At 40.4% G+C, this 24,175-nt stretch overlaps 1 protein-coding gene and 1 pseudogene across 1 annotated transcript; both read left to right on the top strand.

Annotated features, from left to right (window-relative positions):
* Positions 1 to 110: 110 nt before the first annotated feature.
* On the top strand, positions 111 to 13,748 carry LOC119744810 (kelch-like protein 17). The gene is given in 12 exon segments (XM_038220958.1): positions 111 to 629; positions 4,347 to 4,833; positions 5,857 to 5,978; positions 7,434 to 7,655; positions 7,951 to 8,067; positions 8,330 to 8,543; positions 9,316 to 9,460; positions 10,843 to 10,961; positions 10,964 to 11,044; positions 11,047 to 11,097; positions 12,088 to 12,343; positions 13,156 to 13,748. Coding segments are annotated over 11 exon segments (1,827 nt in total). The 5' UTR covers positions 111 to 629; positions 4,347 to 4,541; the 3' UTR covers positions 13,364 to 13,748.
* Positions 13,749 to 20,166: 6,418 nt separating this feature from the next.
* LOC119744940 lies at positions 20,167 to 24,026 on the top strand (annotated as a pseudogene).
* The last annotated feature ends 149 nt before the right edge of the window (positions 24,027 to 24,175 follow it).

The raw sequence follows: 24,175 nt of genomic DNA on the forward strand, positions 1-24,175 counted from the left end.
ACAGATAAGACAATCGCATCTTGCTGAGTAGCCCGACTGCGTCTGGCCGTACAGTACTATCGCAAGCTTGCGATAGTACTGTACGGCCAGACGCAGTCGGGCTACTTGCTGAGCTACTTGACAAGAAAACTGTGCAATTTTTTTACCCATTGTGACAAAAATGTGACAGATTTATGGCCAGTTTTACAGTGCATACGTATCTCCTTCGCTCAATAAGCATTATTGGCGATAATTTAGTTATTTGTTTGTCACGTGGAATTTGGAATCAGTCATGCGGAAATGATTGATAAACAATAACAAGTCTGCCCAGTGCAGTGCAGTCGGGACGCCGGCCGGCACGGATAGCGATCGGGACTGAACAGCAGAGAACCCGGCAAGTTGCGAGGTGCCAGTGCGCTATTCAATACCACATCTGCATACAGCTGGTGGATGCATTGTCTGTTTTTATCCAAGGTTTGCGTACAATTTCCTTAAATTTCTTCAACAAAGAACAGCTTGGATCTCGTTCTTTGTTCCGAATTGGCGGGTTTTGTGAATTCGTCTCGGTAGTTTTTTATTGCCCATCATAAATAATTTCGTATGGATTCTGATGAGGTGTGCAAAAGGGGTCCTGCAAAAGGGCATTGCGGGTGAGTGATGTTAATTTTCAGTGACAAATTGCAGAAAATTAATCAGTTGGCAAATATTCTTGTTTTATTAAGTAAAGTTATTATTTTGATTTTTTTCCATGTAGAAATTTATCCATGATCTGTTTAGAATGAAAGTGGAAAATGGGCAATGTTGGAAAAGGAAATATTTACCCAAGTTGTGATTTTGTTTTCTTGTCAGCTTTGAACTTGTGCTGTACACTTGCTGTTTTGTTTTATTTTGGATTTTCTATTTATCTTAGGACTTGTTAAATACAAAAAGAGTTACATTTGTTTTCAGCTGTGGAATGTTGTAATGTTTGATTTTATTTCTTTTCAGTGTAATGTTGATTTTAAAAATATTCATTGATTTTTCTGTGTGTTAATGACATTTATTGGTGGTGATAATTTTTTTTTAATTCAAACGATTACCAAAATGTAACTAATCCTTGATCATAGAATTTCTGTTGCCAGTGATTGTTTAATTTCAGATATGTCAGGTATCTTTTAGGAAATATGGGTATTTAAGACTTTGTTGTGGTTGCACTTTTTATTTTGAAAGTTTGTGGATCAATGGGTTTTTTTTTCAAATTATGTGTACCATCGTATCATGCTTGATAAACTTGTGCGGCCAAAACGATTGAACCGAAACCCCATTATTCCAGATCTGCCAAATACCCCGAAACCCGAATGCCTGTTTTGTCAACCAGAAATCCTGGCAACAACTTAATGTTGTTGTAAAATCACTCAACCTAGGACAAATTGATGAAAGCACTCACTATTTTTATTACATTTACTGTGGTTTGCATTCTGAAACTTTAAAGTTTGAGTCAACCAAACAGATTTTTTCCTAGCACTGCATATATGCAGATTAACTTAGATCATGGATGCAATGATTATCTTTGCTGTCTAAACAGCTCAAGAAGATCACTCGTAAAGTTTGGACAGTTTTTATTCAGTGTACAGGCAGATGTACATTCTGTCTGCGATTACATAATGATCATTGCTAATCTGATGAACCTTTAATTCTGGTATCTGGAATGCAAAGCAACCTTGATAAACAGCTTTGTTACTTCCTTCCTGCCACATGCTCTGTGACTTTCTTACTCATAAATTATAGATTGGTGGTCTTATCACACCATGCATATGGTCCATTATGCATTGTGAAGCTATTTCCTATATATCTAGTACACAGACGTGTGTTTCTTTTGTATGTATGACCATGACTGAGCACAAGGAAATGTACATGTGATGGTATTTTTCTCTCTATGGCACACAAACAATATCATTCCAGATGAAAATCTAATTATGATGTCCATCTTAATGAGGTCATTTGCTCCAACTGAGCATTTAGTTTGGGGCTTAACATCCCATTAAGTTAATGTTAAGTTAAAATATCCCTTGAGTATGTGAAAGAAATAGTTAATTTAACTATTTCTTTCACATACTCTAGGAATATTTCTTCTTGTTTATAAATTAGTGTTGAAGAATATTTTATACACGCAGTATTCATTTTAGTTTCTAAAGAATTTTTATTTAGAATTAGACAAATTTAGGATGGTTAGTAAAAGTGAACAGTTTGAAAGAAAAAATCTTTTACATTTCATACGTTAAAATTTCAGTTTGGAGAATGGAAAGAAAAAGACGGATGGTTCATGCATGGCGCTATAAAACACATGGTACCAGTACACTTATCAACTATCATATAAAATGTGATTCCAAAAATTCTAATGAACGGTTCTTTGAGTCATGCAAAAGAATCCAAATAAAGAGCTTTGAAAATTTCAGTTGGGTGTGCAAAACATTGTGAATCACTGGAATGGCTGTGCCAAGCAAATGTACTAATATGGACATATGCACATGTATGTATCAACTATCATATAAAATGTGATTCCAAAAATTCTAATGAACGGTTCTTTGAGTCATGCAAAAGAATCCAAATAAAGAGCTTTGAAAATTTCAGTTGGGTGAGCAAAACATTGTGAATCACTGGAATGGCTGTGCCAAGCAAATGTACTAATATGGACATATGCACATGTAGGTCCATGGAGCTAGCTCCATGATGGTAGGTCACTATCCAGCTGAACCTGAGATGTCTGCTCTATGTACCCACACAAATGTACTGATAAGTCTATGCTGTATAGTGGTGTGTGGCCTGACTGCCTAGCCATGAGTAATGCAGTCTGGATATTATTCATCCTCACATATCCCCAGTCCACATCAGTTTAGAAATCTGGAGTTATTAATAAATGATGACTGAGACTGATGATGGTGCTGGGGCTTCTGTCCTCGGTGAACTTCTGCTTCGTCTGGATAGGTTAAGATGATATTCAGAGTGTTCTCTGTTGCATACCATAGATGAAAGCAATCCAATAACAACAAAATGTACTAGTTCTTTTTTTTTTCAAAGGAATACATGTGTTTTTGAGCATCAAAGTCTTTTTCACAAGGAGCTTCATATTGTAGTGTTACATGTACGCCTTTTTTTGGGGGGGCGGGGGATATATTTTTTTCTTGTTTGGCCACTTTTGGCTCAGTGACGGTACTTGGTTATTTTATCCCTGGAATTCATGGAATTGTTTTGATTATGGAGGTAGGACTTATTTACATGCACGATTAATTGCTTTGTTGCTGCCAACACTTTCTAAATGAGTTGTTGAGATTGTTGTCAAGATTCCAACCACATGAGTAACAAACGGAAACAATTAAACTCTCAAAACTGACTTGTTATTCTTAAAAGTACATTGCCTGGGTACAGACTCAGCAGGCATATATCCTGTGGGTATGAAACATTGCTGTTTGTTGACAAAATACCAGCAACCACACACTGCCCGCGTAACAGGCCATTGGTTCCCTGGAATTTAACCAAACTAGTCTTCTATTCAGTGTTGCATGATCTGTTAGTTTCACTGATTGAGAGTCAAGGTCTCACTTTGTGGTAAGTTTGTGCCTCTAGGGTTTAGAAATAGTTGTTTTTTCCTGTGGTTTTTAGGATATGCAACAGTGAACTTGTAATCAAAGCAGATTAAAAGTGTGGATAAGTTGCATATTTGTCATAACAACTGATCTCTGGGCTCAAAGTTAGGCTAGTGCTTGTAAGGAAAACACACAAGTATTGTGGTGGTAAGTGCTGACATGAATGTTTGCTTAATGTGCGTGTTTGGTATTAACTGCTTCATTATGTCCATGTATACAAATTGGATTAACCTCTGTTCAGAATGGTTGTCACCTTGTCACCCCTCTCACACACATTTAATATTCAGTGTTCACCGTTCACCTGTGCAAAGTGTACAGGTTTGATCATTTGTAGCTGAGCTTTTCATCATTGTTTTGCATGAAGCGGTGTAATTGTAATATCCACTGCATATTTTGTCTGCCTATTTTGGAAGACGAAGCTGAAATCCCAAATTGTCGGTCGCACCGTGAAAAGAAGTATCATAGAAATGATCTGCCACACCTGCCCATATAGTGACATGCATTTTGTATGCGCACAAAGTCCATAGTTGATCTGTCAGTTTGTGGTGCCGCAAAAATATTTGATTTGATGGTGCGCCCATACCAGTAGAACTACTGGTACTAGTAGTGAGAACAGCTAGTATGGTCGTTGTTTGGGAATAAACATTTCCATTTTACACCTGATGGATCACCAATTCTTGAAATTTTTATTTCTTTAGCTCAACTTTTTGTTCAAAATGTTCTTCTTTCCTGATATTTCTGCAGATACTGAGAAGGTTTTGTGACTGCAAGGCCATCATTCTGAGGGAATGCTCCATATGCATGTTTGATGTATAAAGAGATGAGCCTGTGGAAAGCTACATCATTGTGCAGCATATGAACTTGACAGCAACTGAGCTATTAAAAACTTGAGAGGAGAAATCAAGATTTGAGAAACTTGCAGAACAGCTCTAAACAACAATGGATAAGAAGTCAGAACTATCAGTACAAGTGTCCCATAGCCGTACCCTGTCCCGGCACCCTGCTTCACCGGTAATCAGTCCCGTGGGTTGTACATCCCAGAATGCTAAGCTAGGAGAGTTCTTCACACACCGAGCCTCTCGTCATGCCAACGATGCGTTTGTAGCGATGAATCGTATGCGTCAACAAGCCACACTGTGCGACATTGTGCTGAAAGTTGGAGAGAAGATCATCATGGCTCATAAATTGGTGTTAGCATCATGTAGTGCTTACTTCCATGCTATGTTTACAAGTGAGTTATAATTGTTTTTGATTTACAATAGTGTGGTGCCTGTATGTTCCAGGCATGCTTAAAGGCCGGCTTATACTGCACGTGAATGTGAATTAGAAGAGAATTTAAAGTCAGGGGAACATTTGCTGGGAAATTCACTCGAAAATTTTGTAAACCCTTTTGCAAATTTGCATCATGATAATAATTGACATGACATCACATATTCTTATCGTGTTCCTTTTGCACCGAACTAACCTTAAGGCTGGCACTAAATAGGGACACCCCCCCCCCCCCACCTACATGCTGAAATAATCAAGCTAACCCAGGAGAAAATTCCAGTTATCGAATCCCATTACAGTTTGGGATTTAATGGGAATCATTAGGAAACCCCCCCCAAAAAAAAAAAACAGGACCTAATGGGAATAATTTGGAACTGGTTGATGATCCAATGGGTTTCTACTGTAGCAAGTTCCCATTGAGTTTGTCCCACATTCCATGTTGGGTCCAGTGACTGCTCTATGTTCCGACACCCCTATGTTCCGACACCCCTATGTTCCGACAAACCGCACATACGATTGTGTTACTGGTTAGGGTTAGGGTTAGGAATAGGAATATGTGCAGTCGGAACATAGGGGTGTTGGAACATAGAGGTGTAACCTTGGGTCCCCTTGAACACAATGGCAATGGGACCTTGTGGAATCCGACTAGAATTTTCTCCCTGGAAACTCTGGAAAACTAGTTGCCAGTCATCATTTTAGCTTCCCCAACCTCACAAAGGTTTGTCTCTACACCCCCCCCCCCCCACCCCAAGCTGCCATTTTCAATTATCTTTGACCTGAATAAAAGTACTGATACTTTTGTATGAGTAAAGTGCAAGCACAATTATTCAATCAATAGAAGGTCACTGGTCATTGTCAACATGTTGGTCACTTTTCTGGTATACAGTGATTTTAGATGTTAACCTGAGATTCATATATTCTCTACTAAATGAATGAAAGATTGTTCACTGTTTTTGGTGTATTTTGATTTGCCTTTATTTCCAAGGTGACATGACTGAATCTCGTCAGTCAGAGGTGCATCTCCGTGACATAGAAGCCCTGGCAGTTGAACAGCTGGTACAGTTTGCATACACAGCAGAAATCAACATTGGAGAAAAGAATGTACAGGTACATGTGTACACCAGAACATCTGAGAGGGTGGGGCTTGCAGGGGGGGGGCAGAAATCAACATTGGAGAAAAGAACGTACAGGTACATGCATACACCAGAACATCTGAGAGGGCGGGGCTTGCAGGGGGGGGGGGCAGAAATCAACATTGGAGAAAAGAATGTACAGGTACATGCATACACCAGAACATCTGAGAGGGCGGGGCTTGCGGGGGGGGGGGCAGAAATCAACATTGGAGAAAAGAATGTACAGGTACATGCGTACACCAGAACATCTGAGAGGGCGGGGCTTGCGGGGGGGGGGGGGAGGTCAGAAATCAACATTGGAGAAAAGAACGTACAGGTACATACGTACACCAGAACATCTGAGAGGGCGGGGCTTGCGGGGGGGGGGGGTGGTCAGAAATCAACATGGGAGAAAAGAACGTACAGGTACATGCGTACACCAGAACATCTGAGAGGGCGGGGCTTGCAGGGGGGGGGGGGGTGGTCAGAAATCAACATGGGAGAAAAGAACGTACAGGTACATGCGTACACCAGAACATCTGAGAGGGCGGGGCTTGCAGGGGGGGGGGTTCAGAAATCAACATTGGAGAAAAGAATGTACAGGTACATGTGTACACCAGAACATCTGAGAGGGCGGGGCTTGCAGGGGGGGGGGCAGAAATCAACATTGGAGAAAAGAATGTACAGGTACATGCATACACCAGAACATCTGAGAGGGCGGGGCTTGCGGGGGGGGGGGGGCAGAAATCAACATTGGAGAAAAGAATGTACAGGTACATGCGTACACCAGAACATCTGAGAGGGCGGGGCTTGCAGGGGGGGGGGGAGGTCAGAAATCAACATTGGAGAAAAGAACGTACAGGTACATGCATACACCAGAACATCTGAGAGGGGGGGGGTTGGCAGGGGGGGGGGGGTGGTCAGAAATCAACATTGGAGAAAAGAATGTACAGGTATCAATCAGGTTTACAAGGAGATTTTGGTGGGTGGGGGTTTGGAGTGGGCAGGGAGGGGGTAGAAATCAACATTGGAGAAGAGAACGTACAGGTATCAAGGTTTACCAGGACATTTTGGTGGGCGGGCTTGGTAGTGGCAGGAACGGGGGGGGGGGGGGGGGGGGGGGGGGGGGGGGGGGGTTGATGATAGCTCCAACTTCAAGTTTTGTGAAATTGCTGTTTAATTTCCTAACATTTCAAACCTAATCAGAGATTCAGCACTGTTTTGAGGTTTGCTTAAAATATTTCTCAATTTTATTGATGCCAAAATTATTACAAGGTGTGTTCTTATTTCACGAGGCCTTGGAAAAGGCTAATCGAGTTGAAGGGCTATACAAAGGTGGAAAGGAAAAAGTAGCACAAAGGAAAAACCTTTACAAAGATAGATTTTTACTTCTTTCCAAAAGAGACTGTTTAAATCTGATCTTGCTCCCAAATCTTGTATTTGTCTGTAGTCTCTACTACCAGCAGCCAGCCTTCTACAACTTCACAGTGTCCGTGATGCCTGCTGTAAGTTTCTCCTAGGCCAGCTAGATCCATCCAACTGTCTAGGCATCAGAAGGTTTGCTGATATGCACGGATGCTATGACTTGGAGCAATCATCGCATCTCTACTCACTGCAGAACTTCAATCATGTTGTCAATACTGAAGAATATCTCCATCTACCAGCTGAGGAGGTAAAACGTCTTGTCATCATCTACATGCTTATTATTGGTTCTTATTATCCCGACTATTTTTGTTGAAGGTAGGGGGTCACTAGACTGAACACTGCCTCAATGTGTCACTCCGATAAAGAGTCAGAGAACAGCTAGTGTGTCATTGTCTTTTTGACCTTTGATGCAACAAACAGATATGTTTTCACTTGTTTCCAACCATTGACTCTTTTCAAAAACCTGATTGTCTTTCAATGAAGTTATACTGTAGACAGTTTCCACAGTTTCTTGGCCAAAACATTTATCCCATTTATTTCAGGTTGCTCAACTGGTATCCAGCGAGCGATTGAACATTACATCAGAAGAGGATGTCTTCAATGCTGTGGTGCTTTGGGTGCGGGTGGATTTACCCACAAGACAAAAATATGTTGCCAAGGTAACACATCTTTCTGTTACATCATGCAAAAATTGATGCAGGGACCCCCAAAAAGAGGCAAAAAAATGTGGGTTTTTAGCGATTGATAAGGTACTGGGATAATGATTAAGCTTTGAAGTTTATTTTGTACATGATGATAGTGTTTGTCATTTATTCTTGTTGTCGATGGAGCATGTTTGTTATTTTATCTTGTAGTTGATATAGAGGTTTGTATTTGTATCATGTAGTTGATAAAGTACATTTGGGTTTTTGTATCTTGCAGTTGATGGAGTGTGTTCGTCTCCCTCTCCTTACCCGTGATTTCCTGGTCAACAACGTGGAGACAGAGCCAATTGTCCGTTCCAGTCCAGAATGCAAAGATCTGCTGATTGAAGCTTTGAAGTATCACTTACTACCAGAGCAACGAACCATGATGCAATCTCCTCGTACACAGGAGAGACACAATTCAGCCTGTGTTCCAATGCTGTTCTCTGTTGGTAAGTTAGAATCATCACGTGTGAGAGTTTAAGACTGAGTAAAATATACAAACTCTAATTCGTCACGTCAGTGCAACAAGGTCGTAATTCCATTCTGCAACAAAGTTGTATCTCACAAATTACGGTCCGTGCAACAAGGTCGTATCTCGACGTCCATTGACTTTGTGTGTACATCCGTGTTATTTTAAGTGAGATACAACCTTTTGACATTCTGAAACTCGCGTTTTACGTACGGCCCATTTTAGGGGATACGACTTTGTTGCACGGACACGATGAATTAATCCTATAATTAACGGATTAAATTAACAATGTGAGTTCATGATCTACTGCACCTTTCTATTCAAATTAAATCCCAGTTCCTTGGCTTCGTTTTAAGAACTGCTCCATAAAATGCACAGTTTTATTAAAACCAATGATGTAATAGTCAAATATACAGATTAACTCCCTGCACCTGTCATTATACGATTGGTCAATCAGTCATCTAAATTTTGAGTGCCCATGTGGGCTCCGTGCACAAGTACCACTGGGAAGAACACTAGCTGGGAGAGACATTTGAACACATTGCTGACGACGCCTGATGCTCATGCAAAAACTATGGCTTTGTGCACATTTAATATAAAAATAGTTGTGCGTACTTCTCTCTTTGCATGTGCAAACCAGTACCACATGCAGTGTGTCGCATCCACAGGGCTCTCAGATGTGGTAAAAAAGCGCCCTCTCTTGTTTGCACAAGGAACCTATAACGCTCTTATGCAATTTCTTTTTCTTTCAGGTGGAGGTAGCTTATTTGCAATCCACAGCGAGTGTGAATGTTACGATCCTCGGAGTGATACATGGCACCCGCTGGCTCCCATGAGCACTAGGCGAGCCAGGCTGGGTGTGGCCACGGTCGGGAGACTTGTATATGCTGTAGGAGGGTGAGTTTTATGCAAAATGTTTGGATAATACACAGAAAAATGCACATATTTGCCCAAATAATGCCCGATAGTTTTTCTTCTTTTTCAACAAAATGGCTTTCAATGGAAGTGACATGCAGTGTGAAGTACATGTATTAAAAGTTCTCTCTTTCACAATCAAGCCATGACGACATTGAGCAAATTGGGGCTAGGACTTCGACTAGTGGTTGATTTGTGACGTAACTTTACGCCTGCGCTCTAATAGCAATGTGTGATCGCTATTGGTTTACAAGTGATGCAACCATGCCCTGCACTCCGGTTCCAAATGGTCAACTACAGTAGTCCAACCATCCTGCACTCAAATCACGTTATTGTGACGGAACAAGAATTGTAAAGTCCCCAACTGTATGTTTTAAATACCAAAGACACTGTGAGTCACCCACACTTTGCATATTGGGAATCTTTGTTTCTGATTGGTCAATTGGGTTTATGCACCGCTGTATTGCAAAGAGAAGTTGGGGCGCCAAGTCTATACAGGGGGTTGCAGGGCTAGGATTTAGTCAGTTGATTGCTTGATTCTCAACTGATTAGAATAATTGCTAACGCTCCTGATTAGGATGGAAGGACATGACAGATGATGATGATTAAATGCATGACCACCGTACTTGATTACTGTCTCCGATCACCAGTTAGTCTGTGTAGGGTAGGATCTAAAGGTAAAAGGTAAAGGTCCCATAGCCATTACTGGCCGTAGGGGCAGTGGGATGTTAGAGGTCCACTGTGTCTGGGCGCGGCATATCAGTGACAGGGCCCAGTCCTCCTCTCGCCGTCTCACCTTCCTGAACGAATCAGGTACCCATTTACTGTTGGGTCGTCAGAGAGAGTTTTCCAGTTTTTGGTCCGAATGGGATTCGAACCACAACCTTCCACTCCGTAGCTCCACGCTCTAACCGCTCGGCTATGACCCGATCACCAGTTAGTCTGTGTAGGGTAGGATCTACTTAGGACTAAGTCAAGGGCACAGTCCCAAGGGAAATATGTCGTTCCATCCCCATTCCAACTCCGCAGACTTCGCCGACTCCACCCACATTTCGACTCCGCAGACTTCGCTGACTCGACCCACATTTCGACTCCACTGACATTCCGACTCCACATTCCAATTGCCAATTCTCACTCCCATTGCCCTGCTCCACTGGCCTGACTTCCACCAGTCTACTGATCCTGTCAACCTGAGAAGAGGGGATAGCCTAGTGCTGTGGCCCACCACTGCAGGGATAGGACACCACGGGACGGCACGCTACCAACCAAAACCAGCCTGACGCAGGAGAGCTGGCACAACACGTCACATTATTCAAACAGATAATTCAGTTTTTTGTTGCTTTTCTGCTCTTTCTGTTTTGTAGGTATGATGGTTCCAATGATCTAGCCTTAATGGAGAGTTATAACCCACAAACAAACACATGGAAAGAAGTGACACCAATGGGCACCAAGCGTAGTTGTCTAGCTGTGGCCTCTCTCAACGGCTCCTGTATGCCATTGGCGGGTACGATGGCGCGTCTTGTCTGAACAGCGTTGAACGCTATGATCCATTGACGAATACATGGACATCGTGGCTGCCATGGTAACCAGAAGGAGATACGTTAAAGTTGCAGTCATGGGTGAGTTGGGTTTTTGATGATGGGAATTCAAATCAAGGCTCTAACAGTATAAGAAATGTACTTAAGTCAAGACAAGGCACTTATCACTTGCTGTATGTCATTCATCGTCAATAAGGGCACTTTGTCTTTTTGAAGTATTAATGAATAATGCCTCCATTTGAAAAGAAAAAATAATCACTTGAGAACTTTACGTGTTGTGCAGTATGAACCACTAATTCACATTTTCCTTATTTGGAATTGGAAATCCTGCTTATGGGTTCTTTTTGTAATATACATGTAATTATGTAAATTTTGTGTATTGCCAATGTTCAGCAATTCATCACTTGTATATGGCAGTGTTGTAGATCCAAGTACGTGTGAGTTAACTTGAAACTGGAGGACTTGTGGTGACTTGTGAAAGACTGGTGATTGACTTGTGATTAACTTGTGATTGACTAGTGATCGACTGTGATTGACTTGTGATAGACTTGTGATTGACTTGTGATTGACTTGTGATTGACTTGTGATTGACTTGTGATGGACTTGTGATGGACTTGTGATGGACTAGTGATTGACTTGTGATTGACTTGTGATTGACTTGTGATGGACTTGTGATTGACTTGTGATGACTAGTGATTGACTTGTGATTGACTTGTGATTGACTTGTGATAGACTTGTGATTAACTTTTAAATGACTTGTGATTGACTTGTGATTGACTTGTGATTGACTTGTGATTGACATATGATTAACTTGTGATTGACTAGTGATTGACTTGTGATTGACTTGTGATAGATTGTGATTGACTTGTGACTGACTTGTGATGGACTTGTGATTGACTTGTGATTGACTTGTGATAGACTTGTGATAGACTGTGATGGACTTGCGATTGACTTGTGATGGACTTGTGATGGACTTGTGATGGACTTCTGATTGACTTGTGATGGACTAGTGATCCTTCACAAGTAACTCAACTACATCACTATTATATTGTCCAATTCGCTTGCCCACAGATGGTTGCTTGTATGCTCTCGGTGGCTATGATGGATCCTGCCATCTCTCCAGTGTAGAGAGGTATGACCCACAAACAAACACATGGACACAGATGCCTCATATGATCAGTCGACGGAGTTCTACGGGAGCGGCGGTGGTAGAGGGCGCCCTTTATGTTGTTGGTGGGAATGATGGTGCAGCGTGCCTGAGCAGCGCTGAGCGATTTAATCCAGATATCAATTTGTGGGAACCTGTGCCATCAATGACCATAAGAAGGTAGAATTAATGATTCATGGTTTTTTTTTTTTTGTTAATTTCTGCCTTGCATTAATTTGTGTTTGATTCTTGATCTTCCAAAAATTAATAGGGTTTTTGAACGTCAACTTCAGGTGCAACTCTGGCTTCAGACTCATTTAGCTTGTATTGTCTAAACCTGATAGGATTGTGGGGGAGTGTGGCCTTAGGGTACATGACTGGATCATGATCAGAGGGTCTCAGAGGGTCGGGGGTACAAGTCCAGCTACTAGCCTTGTGTCGTGTCCTTGGGCAAGCCACTTCACCCCCACTGGCCTCTCACCACCCAGGAGTATGAATTGGTACTGACATTAAATGGGGAGTAACCTGTGATGGACTGGCATCCCAAACTGAGGGAATGTAAAAGCGCTCAGTCATTTCATGCCAAGGAAACCAGAGATAAACACCTGTCTGCATGGTCCACATTGGCTCCCATTCCATGTTGAGCTTAGGCCAAAAAAAAAAGTCTCTGGTTTCTGGTATGGAGCTTGACCAAAAAGTGGTGCGGCAACGCGGTTTTTTTTTTTTTTACCTGTTTTTTTTTGCTTCAAATGTTGGCTGATGACTGCAAATGGTGCCCGACTAAATTAGTGCAAATATATGGGAGTCCAGAGAGGCCACATAAAGCTTATTCTCAATCATAACCCCATCTAAAACACATTAAAATTGTGCAGCAGCAGGATTCCAGTCAAACCAGTGATTGTTTTGAGACATCACGTGACTTTTTCATTTTGGCGCTATGCATCATTTTTTTTGGCCTTATCTAATCTCACATATTCATTATCACTCAACAGGAGTACTCATGATGCAGTTGCTATGGATGGACAACTTTACGTTGTCGGGGGCAATGATGGAAGCAGCAGTCTGAACAGCGTAGAGCGTTACGATCCTAAGACACATCATTGGAACACCATTAATACCATGGTAACACGACGAAGCAGTGTGGGTGTCACGGTAACAAAGGTTGTGTCACACATTGGACTAAACCAAGTCAAATTCTGAACATGATTGATAAGTATTAACGTGGGGACTTGTGCAATATATTAATGTTTCTGCAAGCACAATCAAGGAACGAAGTCAGAGTGTGTATGTGAAAGTAATGGTGACAATGTCATGTCTTCTCTTTGGAAAGTTTGTTCATGCAATTCAATATCCAGTGCAACAATGTTAAACAGTAAAACTAAGTTGTACTTTTGTTTCAACAGCGTGGCAATGTTTAAATGCTTGGAATCAGTCTTTGGCATTTAAGGTTGATTCAAAGTCCATGGGTAAATGAGAGCTTAGCATACCCTACAGGTCAATATGAAGATTACCAAAAACTGTCAACTTTAGTATGTGGATTATTTTTCACATAAGTTACGAACATACTAAAATTTCTTTAAAGTTTATCAGATGTAAAACAACTCAAAAAAGATAAGATTTGAAGATTTGTACGGTGAAGGTATCAATAAGATAGAGATTTACGGTAGCATCATGTGACAAATGGTATCACATAGTGCTACCGTAAATCTCTATCTTATTACTTAAAAATATGATAAAAAGAAGTAAGACTGCTAATGAATATTTATATGTCCATGGTGATAATGACCAAACTTTGACCTTATAATTTGATCTGTGTCAGAGGTCAATGACTGTATTATATCAGCATTATACTTGATCTATTTATTGATGGCTCTATGTAACTTTGTGATGCTGTCACAGAACGGCAACTTTTCAGTTGGTCAAGTGATTTGTTTGATCAACAATGAATCCTGCATTTTATGGAGGACTTTTGGGCTGTTGTGTTTTGTATAATTTTCGGCTGATAAATGCAATAATTTGTTCACCGACGGGCATTTGTTAGAATCAGAAAAAAAATGTCAGTGTGGTATCTACACTGGTAAAAACTGTCTTCAAATGTTATTAAAAGTACTTGGTAATTGTGTTTGATGGCATTCCCAAGAACTAATGAATCAAGTGATATCATTTATTGATTTTATGTGAAGCACAATGTTCCCTAAACCTTGAACCTTCAGGAATATTATCAAACACAGTGATGTTGGATTAGTAGCTTCCAAGCGCAAGCATATTACATCAAAATCTGCCTGGAAAGGGGTGATTAAATATTAATGCATTATAAACAGAAACTGTACGAAATTGTGAAATCAAAGCGGATATTTACAAAAGAGAAAGGATTATAGCCTTGTAGATAAAGTGGTTTTTTGTACCAAACAATATAGAATTTTGATCTAAGCCCTATCAGAAAATATAATTTGTGGTTACTAGTATATATGTTTCTTATTGAAAAAATATGTATTCTACAGATTATCCCATATTGAGTATTTTAAATATATTACACTGTGAGATTCAGCTTCTTTTGATGGGCATTGACATGGTCAGCATATTCCAATTACAAAGAGTGTGTATAGTTTCAATTATAGGCTGATCCTGTTGCAGATTAGGAGCCAATATCGAACTTGACACGAACTGGCACCTACATTCTACCATTTACCCCTTTTCCCATAAATATATAGAAAATACTGATATATACTGTAACAAATATTTAAATCCTACATTTATGCTGCTTACAACTATGAAATGTTCATCGTGTTCTTTATGTTGCTATTTGAGAATAAGTACAGGAGTGGTTGTTTAAAATAAAAATAAACTTGCTGAGATTGGGAAAACATGTTTCTTTTTTAGTGCTTTTCTTGGAGTTTTGTTTAAAACCTGAAATTTATTAATACACGTATGATACAGAAATACTACACCCATTTACACCCATCTTGTTACATCAGTATTGAATGTCATTCGTAAGAATCAAATAGATCTTAACTTTCATTCATATAAAAGCTTTTCCTCTCCGGTTGAGAGTCGTTTCAAGTATTTTTAAAATTGCCCCGAAATAATTAGCATTGACCGAAATAATGAGCATACGGTGGTAATTTTCAACCGGCGAAATACGGGTGTTGTGCGTAAGCAGGAGTGATTATAACTGCTTCAGGACGGACAACTTCTGTGAATTATCCTTCCGCGTAATGAACATAATTGAACAAAAAAAAACGACTGAAGGTATACGTTCCATTATTAATTCCAAAGAAGATCGCAACCATTGAGTTCAGCATGCTTCTTTAAGGTACAAAAATGGATTTCTGATCTACTGCCCTCTGTTATTTGCTTTCACATCGATTACTTCAAAATGTGTTGAGAAGCAGCCTATTTAAAATATGAACAAACATAATAAACAAACAAAATGATAGGTTTTACATTAGCATAATGTAAAATATTTTATTTTTAGAAAAGCATCAGGGGCCTATGTTGCAAAAACTCCAAAAACCTTGGAGGCTCCGTCATATCAAACTTCATATTGAAAGTAGTATCGATATTGTGCAACACCAACAACTTTCCAGGGTTCTTCGTCCTTAATTTTCCTTTCAATAGCCCGCGGGCCTTAGTTACATTTTAGTTTTGTGCACCAGAACGTTATACATTAAATAAATTATGTGTCATTTTTTTATGGTGATTACAATAGATGAAACAAGCAAAAAACAAGCCGAATGCGCGTCTGTATCAGATTTGTTTGTCCAAGTCTGGCTTTAAGAAAAAAACACGTTGACATTTGCGGATACGCGTAAAAGTTGCATGCCTAATTTTGACCCGCCAGGCAGGCTTCTTTATTTTTTATAATGGGTTTGGTTTTGACAGGCCCTGCCGGCCGCATCTTTACTCGCCGCATTTGTACATGTGTTGCTAGAATAGCGCCACCAATTTCTTAGAGTCATATTGACATGGTAATTCCCTGGAGGAATTCCTCCAGGGGGGAGGGTGTCAAGTTGATTGGCTATGATTGGACCTCAAATGTCGGAACGGTTTTCCAAAAGTACGGAGCATTTTTTTTGTAGGTATAAAATTCAAGTGTTGGTCCACGTCGATGCACATTATCAACCTTCACCTTGCTTAGCCTAAGCATGGAGCTATAAGGGTGCAGGCCAGTAAATCGGTCCAAAATTGCCTACGCCGGCCAAATCACGATTTGCATGCCCTCAATTTCTTTGGTATTTGAGCATATTTTGGGCCATGAACTTGAGGGTTTGTAAAAAAAAATATTTGTGGAAGCCGTGCACAGGACTGTGAGCTTATATGTGCAATTTGGATTTTGCAATGGAGTGTTTGCATCGTTTTTCAAAATGACGATGGGCTTCAGGACTATTTTAAGGGGTCACGGTGATCATCTTCGGATGGAAATTTCTCCTAAATGTCATCAATTAAATGTCATCAGGTAAACCCCCAAAAATTGAAAAGAATATGAAAGATGATGAAATAAGCTTTAATTTGATGTGTGTCTCGAACACCTTGGAGAGTTGTGATTATTTTTCCTGCATTTCTGAAGTGGGGGCATTTATCATTGGAGTCCTGCAACCATACAAAAGGTAGCCTTTAGTCAAGTCCCACGCGCTTACCCGGACACGTAACGCATCCCGGATGCTGGCACGTAAAAAGACTAGCACGAGCGGCGAAGCCGCGAGGGCCTTTACTATCTCGTGGAACGTATCACTTATTCATTTATTCACGTAATATAAATCAAGCAATATAAACCAATCATCTAACGGTGATTTGCGGTTACCAGCAACAGCACGCGCATCATCGCACAAGTGCTGACTGCACTGGCGCCAGACGACGGCTGATTTACGTTAGTAATTCTGCATTTTCATTTAATATTATGGTCAATTCACAACGGGTAATGCATTATGCATGTCTACCAAATCGGTAGACAAATGTTAAGAAAAACATAAGCGTTCTCCACGAGATGGTAAAGGCCCTCGCCAACCTCGTCCCCAGTGCTTACTTTATTTCCAACCGCGTTTCCAATAGTAAACCCTGGATAGGAAACTTTCTTCCTGTATCCGGATTGGATACCGCAATTGGCTAGTAATGGATTTTTATCGTGTACTTGGTGCTATATATTCACAACGTGCAGTACGTGTTTTCGCGATCATTCGTCCACGCCTTCTCGAAAATACTAATTTCCTTTCCAATTTGCTCATATTAATATGAAATATGATACTGCATGTTGTCTCGATAAGATCGTAACAGTTTGATTTCAAAAATCGTGTTTTCGTAACTCACACCGTGCTCGCGCTGCTACGAATTGACTCTGTTTTTACCCCAGACACCGCATACAAAAACAAACGCTAATGTGTAACGCATATCCAGGCACCAGACTGTTCCTCATTTGCATACGTGTGCAAAAATCTTGCACATGCAAATGATCCAATACCAGGGTGGGAGAGCAGGTAGTGGTGGGCGCGTACTGCTCGACACCCTGGGTACGAAGTTGGGCCCTCGCGGCTTCGCCGCTCGTGCTAGTCTTTTTACGTGCCAGCATCCGGGGTGTTACGTGTCCGGATGGTCCGGGTATAGGCGCGTGGGACTTGACTAAAGGCTATACAAAAAGGAGCTCCATGGCCTAAGCCAACACTGACCCAACCATGGGCGTCGCCAGGATTTTTTCTAGAGGGGGGCAAAATAATTTTTTGCCAAAAAAATGCTTGTATTTCTCACCATCTCGATTTATCAGTTTTAGAGGGGGGGCAGGGACATTTTGCCCCCCCCCCCCCAACTCATTAAATTTACACCACTTTGTCTTCGCACCTCTTTTTCTTTTCTTTTCTTTCTTCTTTTTTTTTCTTCCTTTTTTTTTTTTTGCTTTTCCGGGGGGGGGGGGGGGCAAGTGCCCCCCCCTTGCCCCCTCCTCGCTACGCCCATGGACCCAACCTCGTCCCCAGTGCTTACTTGAGAGAGCAGGTAGTGGTGGGCGCGTACTGCTCGACACCCTGGGGACGAGGTTGAGATCCGGTAGCCTCCGGTAATACAATGTATTACAAATTACGTCACGTGACTAAAACGGGAGGAATTCCTCCTTTTTCCGAAAATTTCCGAAGTTTGCCGAAGTCGTTTCGTCGACAATCGGATAGCGCCCGAGTATTTCCGAGTATATAATATAGGTTTAATTAACTGCTAATTGCTTATTAATTTTATTTTAAATGAGTTGATAATTAAAGGGAATATACAACATTTGCAAACATCGAATAAAACTACCAAGTTTTTGCGAAATACCTTAATAGGATGTGGTAAATGACCGTCCAAAGCATCCTGTAAAATTATGGCACCTGGTTTACTGTCATTTTCAAGAAAAGTGGTATTTTGTATCAATTTCCAACGCTGATCGGCCGATCAGCGTTGGAAACAACTGGCTTTTTTTCAAATACTGGCCCCAATTGACCATTGCACTTGTTTGCAATCGATTACAAACCTATGAACGGGTACGAGCCAGCTAGACTGGTTCCCTGACCTTACAATTCCCCAATTTATGTAAACTGCTCTGTTTCTTCTTATATGGAGTCAGGGAACCAGACTACAGGAAAATGATCGTTTTTCTTGGTTTTTATAGCATTTCGAACCAAAACCTCCAAAAGTCAGTGTAACTATATTTGCTTTATATTTTCCAATTCCATCCATTTCTGAAAATTACAGCAAAAGCAAATGATGTATATTCCCTTTAATATTCATTGTTTTCATTTAGAAAACTTGAAATTCAACGACGATTTTGTGCATCAAATAATTATACTCAGATAGTACGGGCGAACTTTTTGCTGCGTCATGTAAAATTTTGAATTTGCCGACCGTTACCGAGATTTTCCAAAACTCGGTCTTCATTCGGCTCCGCCTGCTAACAGTGCTGTTTGGTTCCCTAATTTTGAAGATTCCAGATCAACATTACTCATGTTATCTTACAAAAACATCAAACTGTATTATCATAACTGTATGATATTACGAAGCAAGTGATTTATTTAAAGATATGATCAGAACATTAAAAGCTACAAGTGATAAAGCGAAATCGGAAACGAAGCCGCGCTTTGAAAAAGGGCCATTCATGTCGTCATGTTTATTTTTAGCCACGGAGGCTGCCTGACCTATTTTAAGACGTGAGCGTCGGGAATAATTGTCAGGTCTGCGGGGAACCAGACTAATGTTTGTGGGTGACCCACTGACCTCTATCCTGTTGGTAAGTGTGACGTCACATGGTGCATAGTGCACTTCCGGCTCCAACTGCAAGCGAGTCACGAAAACGATTGCTACATAAAGCGATACATTTTTTGTGGTGCAGGCGCAATGATAGTATGTGCATGCGTACAAGTGCATGTACCGTACCCCCGCGGCGCGCTCCGAGCGAACCGAAAATCATCGCTCGATGATTTGCGTGCACGTTTCAAGTGTCAGGTTGGCTCAGTGCGGAAAGGTCATATTTTCCATCATTTTTGCCTAAAAACCGACAGAATCCACCTATGTTAGTTCTGTGCATGATACGTGAGTATGTCAAGAGGTTAAGTACGGAGTATAGGGGCAAACTGTGCGGCGGTTCTGTGTGAAATGTCTGCATTTTGATGGACGTTTTTGTACTTTATTAGTGTTTTGTGCTGCAGACAATTTTGCGGGCTTCTACATCTATGAGGCTCATAGTTCTTCCCTACAAGTGCATACTTCATGGCTGAAGATATCGCACTGCCAGAAACACCGGGGCGAACCCCTTCTCTTAGCGATAAGTATACTGGGTTCTTTTTACGTGCATTAGACATTATACAACACACGGGACCTACGGCTTCACGTCACATCCTAAGGACGAAGCAATAATGGTTAAGTGCCTTGCTTAAGGGCGCAAGTGTCCGCGCCCGGGCTCGAACCCACGTCACTGTTGCCTCTGAAACACCAGAACATGAGTCCGGTGTTCTTAACCACTAGGCCATGACACTCCACTTTCTAGGAGTAATCAATACTCTGGTTTCTACAATCTATTCTAAAGCTGTTGGAAGCAGTACTAACAATTGGTGTCTGGAAACCTGTCCCTTGGCCTTCCCTATGCCGAATTACATACAAAGTAATAACGGTAATTTTATAATTTAGAAATAAAAGTAAGCAACACGTGTATTCGCCTATGAATGTCTAAGTGACCAGCCCTGACTAGTGATAGACGCTTGCGCTTACCTCCACTCTGTAACGTCGCTGCTTCATTATGAAGCCTGAACCTTCCCCATGATCATACCGCCTGGTTGAACGAACAGCACTATCCCCGATTTGAAGGCATTTTCGGCCTTCTTAAGTCGCTCTGGATGATCCTTAAAAAAACTACAAAGAGTAAAACACGACACCGGTTCCATTTACTCGATATTGTAACAAAAACCAGCTGATTGTGTTGACAGACGACCTTTGACAGTACACTTTCTATTTCGCCAAACTTGCAGTTGGAGCCGGAAGTTCACCGTCACGCGACGTATGACGTAGCCACCCGTGGGGTGACCTGGTTAACTGCGTGGATTTGTGGCGAGCGGTTACGATTTTAAGGGCAATTATTAGAGGCGCGATAGTCTGAGGCGCGGGGCGGCGCGATTGTCACCCTGAGAATTCAGCACAGCGGGTCAGTCTGCAGAGCCGCAGTACGGTGTACTACCTCCGAACAAAGCATTTGATTTGACTTCGTCTGCGAAGGTGGTAATCAAGGAAAACTGGAACTTAGCATTGTTAAGTTAGTCCACAACAGTCAAGGTAATTTTCTTCCATGATTGACGAAATACAAATGATTATATTTGTTGTTGAAATTTGTATGAATGCGTGTTTGTTGTTACTTACGTTGGCCTACTTCTGCTGCTGATAGCTAGTACTAGTATAGGTCTATAATATATATCCTTTTTTTTCATTAGCCATTTTCTTTCTCAAAATCAGAATATTTCTTTGCAAGATTAACCACATATTGTACGTTTTATCTCATTTATGGGCAGGGTGTATGCCTATTTTAATGTTGTGTTTATACTGACATCGTAACAAATACTGTGCACTGCAACGCATGCATGCCGTGCATGGTTATGGAAATGTTGGTACTCGCGTTTACATAAAAATGGTATTGTAGTTATTCTAAACAGGTCCTATTATAGTATTAGATTAAGGGTCTTTAGATTGTTTTTTTAAATTGTCCTATTTTCTTTTCCTACCAACAGGCCTGGATTCTGCATAATAAACAAGGAACTCGGTAACACATTTCATCCACGTAATAAATCCTTCAAATTTTCATCACAGCTTAAGATTTGTCTGAGTCAAATTTTCATCACAGCTTAAGATTTGTCTGAGTCAAATCAGTGAAGTAGATGATTTAAATGCTGTCTACCAACAGCCAATCTAATGTGGTTTTCAGTAGTGGCCCCTTCATATGAATAAAACTCAAGAATATTGGGTTAAGCTAGCTCCCCTTGTCGGCGACATCTCAACAATGTCTTTATTTGTGAAATTGCCAATACGTCACTCCAAGTCTTTGAGTGTTAGCTCCTGTCAACTCCAACAATCTCATCAAGGTTTGGCATCAATGGTTCTTAGATGCTCCCGACATTTTGTCTCCGTAGCAACCACATCTTCTTTTGCAAGATCAATGAGGAAAAATAAGACATGCAAATATACAGCTCCAAGAACATTTTCTGTCTGCAAGATAAGAAATGGAAGTCAGTCAAAAAGTCTTCAAAACTCCAAAATCGGATTTGTCGATTCTGGTCAGTCTACATCTAGTTTGGAGTCCATGCTATTTTCCCAGGATAATAAAGCTAGGGCCATCAAGCAAATGTCCATCATGAAACCTTCCACAACCAGTTTTTTCTTCAAGAGGAGCCAATACGGAGTGCAGGGGTGTGTGTACCTCTTTGCAGGATTGACAGGATTCCTTCAATCTTGTACACTCTACGGTCACAGTTTGTAAGCTCACACAGCGGAGAAATCAGGTAAGATGAGTCTTGGATGAAATTTAAGATGTTCAGGAAGGGGGATGTTCAGGAAATCAGAAAACCTGAGCATTTGAACCAGACATTGTTAAAGAAATGCACACAGACCCGTTTAAGATCAGAACATCAAACTATTTTGAAATTTTTTATTCAAAATTTAGCAAATTTTTCAAAACCCTCTTAAAATGAAAAAACTCAGTGTTCTCCTAAAAATACTTATTGAAAATCAATATTGAAATAATTATGACAATATTGATGATTCAAGATACTCCTGTCGACAGAAGCACTGACAGAACACTTTATTTTAAGCGAAATTATGGGTACTGCCGTCAAATCAAACATAATTCTCTATGTTATTTTTTATTGGATTGAGGTGTTTAATATAATAGACTAGCTTTCATGAGCAAGGAAAAGGAAAATACATTTTGCGTCATTTATTTATACAATAAAAAGATGCCTATATTTTGACATTTTTCCTGAAGTTTTCCTGGTGGCGTCATGGATGAAAAAGACACAGATGTCACTCAAACATCACTCAGAGAATTGAGGGAAGAAGTAGGAATATGCCCGGAATCAGTGGAAATGTGGGGGCAACTTGTTCCGGTCCCTGATCGTGTATGTACATGTATCACCTTCTTGAATTGTAAGGAATTTGTGAAGACATTGAGATTGTGCAGTTACAAGCAGTTTGTTACCTTGTAACTTGTCAAGAGGGCTTTGCTGAGGAATTATTTACAGTAATTTGCAATTGAAAGTTAACACTGGAATGAGAAATTTTTGAAATGAATTCGAGTTCGAGTTGGCATTCGCATCATCGTTTCTCATTTCGTGAAAATGTTTTCCCAGCACTTCAGGTGAAAAGGCTTGAAAACATTTCCTACTTGTGTGAAAAGGCATGAATATATGTTTTCCTTCTTGTGTGAAAAGGCACTGTTTTCATACTTGTTTGAAAGCCACAAATACCTTCTAGTGTGAAAAGGCATGAATGTTTTCCTACTTGTCTGAAAAAAGCCATGAACATAATGTTTACCTTCTGTGAAAAGGCATGAATGTTTTCCTTTACTTGTGTGAAACGGCTTGGGTTTGTTTTGCTACTTGTGTGAAAAGGAATGAATCTGTTTTCCTACTTGTGTGAAAAAGCGTGAAACTTTTTCCCACTTGTAGAACAAGGCATGAAATGCTTTCCCACTTTGGGAAATTATATTTGCATTTTGCGGAATGAAAATGAATTCCCTGCGGGAAGAGAAAACAAAGAGAAATTCGCATTCTGTGTTAACTTTTGATTGCAATGTGTAGTGTCTAACTTTTTGGTCTAAAAATAGAACATGTTCATCGTTCGATTTTTTTTCTAGTTCAAAATGGTTTACCCCAAAGTTTTTGTTGTATTATAAATGTACCAAATTTGTAAAGGTGTTTTAGCGTGTATTTCTACAGACAAGTGTGTGAAACTGCAGTGTATACCCTGAGGTATTTCAGCCTGAAAGTGTCTCGTTCCATGCAGTGTATCATAGTTTCATGCTCTAGTTTTATATAAAGACCTCTTTTGTCCATTTTTTGTTCAGTCAGGAAAGACATCAGCCACAGCAACGCTTGCCTACATAGGTGACATTGATTTGACAAAACTTGGATACGATACGAAAGAGGTATGATTGTGCCATCATGCAACGAATTTAATGTTTTCATTTAGTTATTACTTAATGTAGCTGCAGTTTGATTTTTTTCTGATAGGATTGGGATTTTATAAAGGTGCTGGATAGATACTTATAAATATTGAAAACTTCACTTGTGCAAGTGCGTGCTATAGCTTGTGTGTTTGTATGGAAAGTAAATTAATAAATCATCTTAGACTTGAGAGATGTTAATTCAAAGGAGGTATTTGTGAATGTTAAAAAAATCAATAATTGAAAGAATTCTTGCAATAATTCATTCTCAATATAAATCCACACATAAATCAAACACAGTTACATGGGAGTTACGGTTTTGAACAAACTATACAAAATTGACACGGCAATTGTGT

Source organism: Patiria miniata, unplaced genomic scaffold, assembly GCF_015706575.1.
Source record: "Patiria miniata isolate m_02_andy unplaced genomic scaffold, ASM1570657v1 HiC_scaffold_7, whole genome shotgun sequence".
In the NCBI taxonomy this organism is placed as follows: Eukaryota; Metazoa; Echinodermata; class Asteroidea; order Valvatida; family Asterinidae; genus Patiria; species Patiria miniata.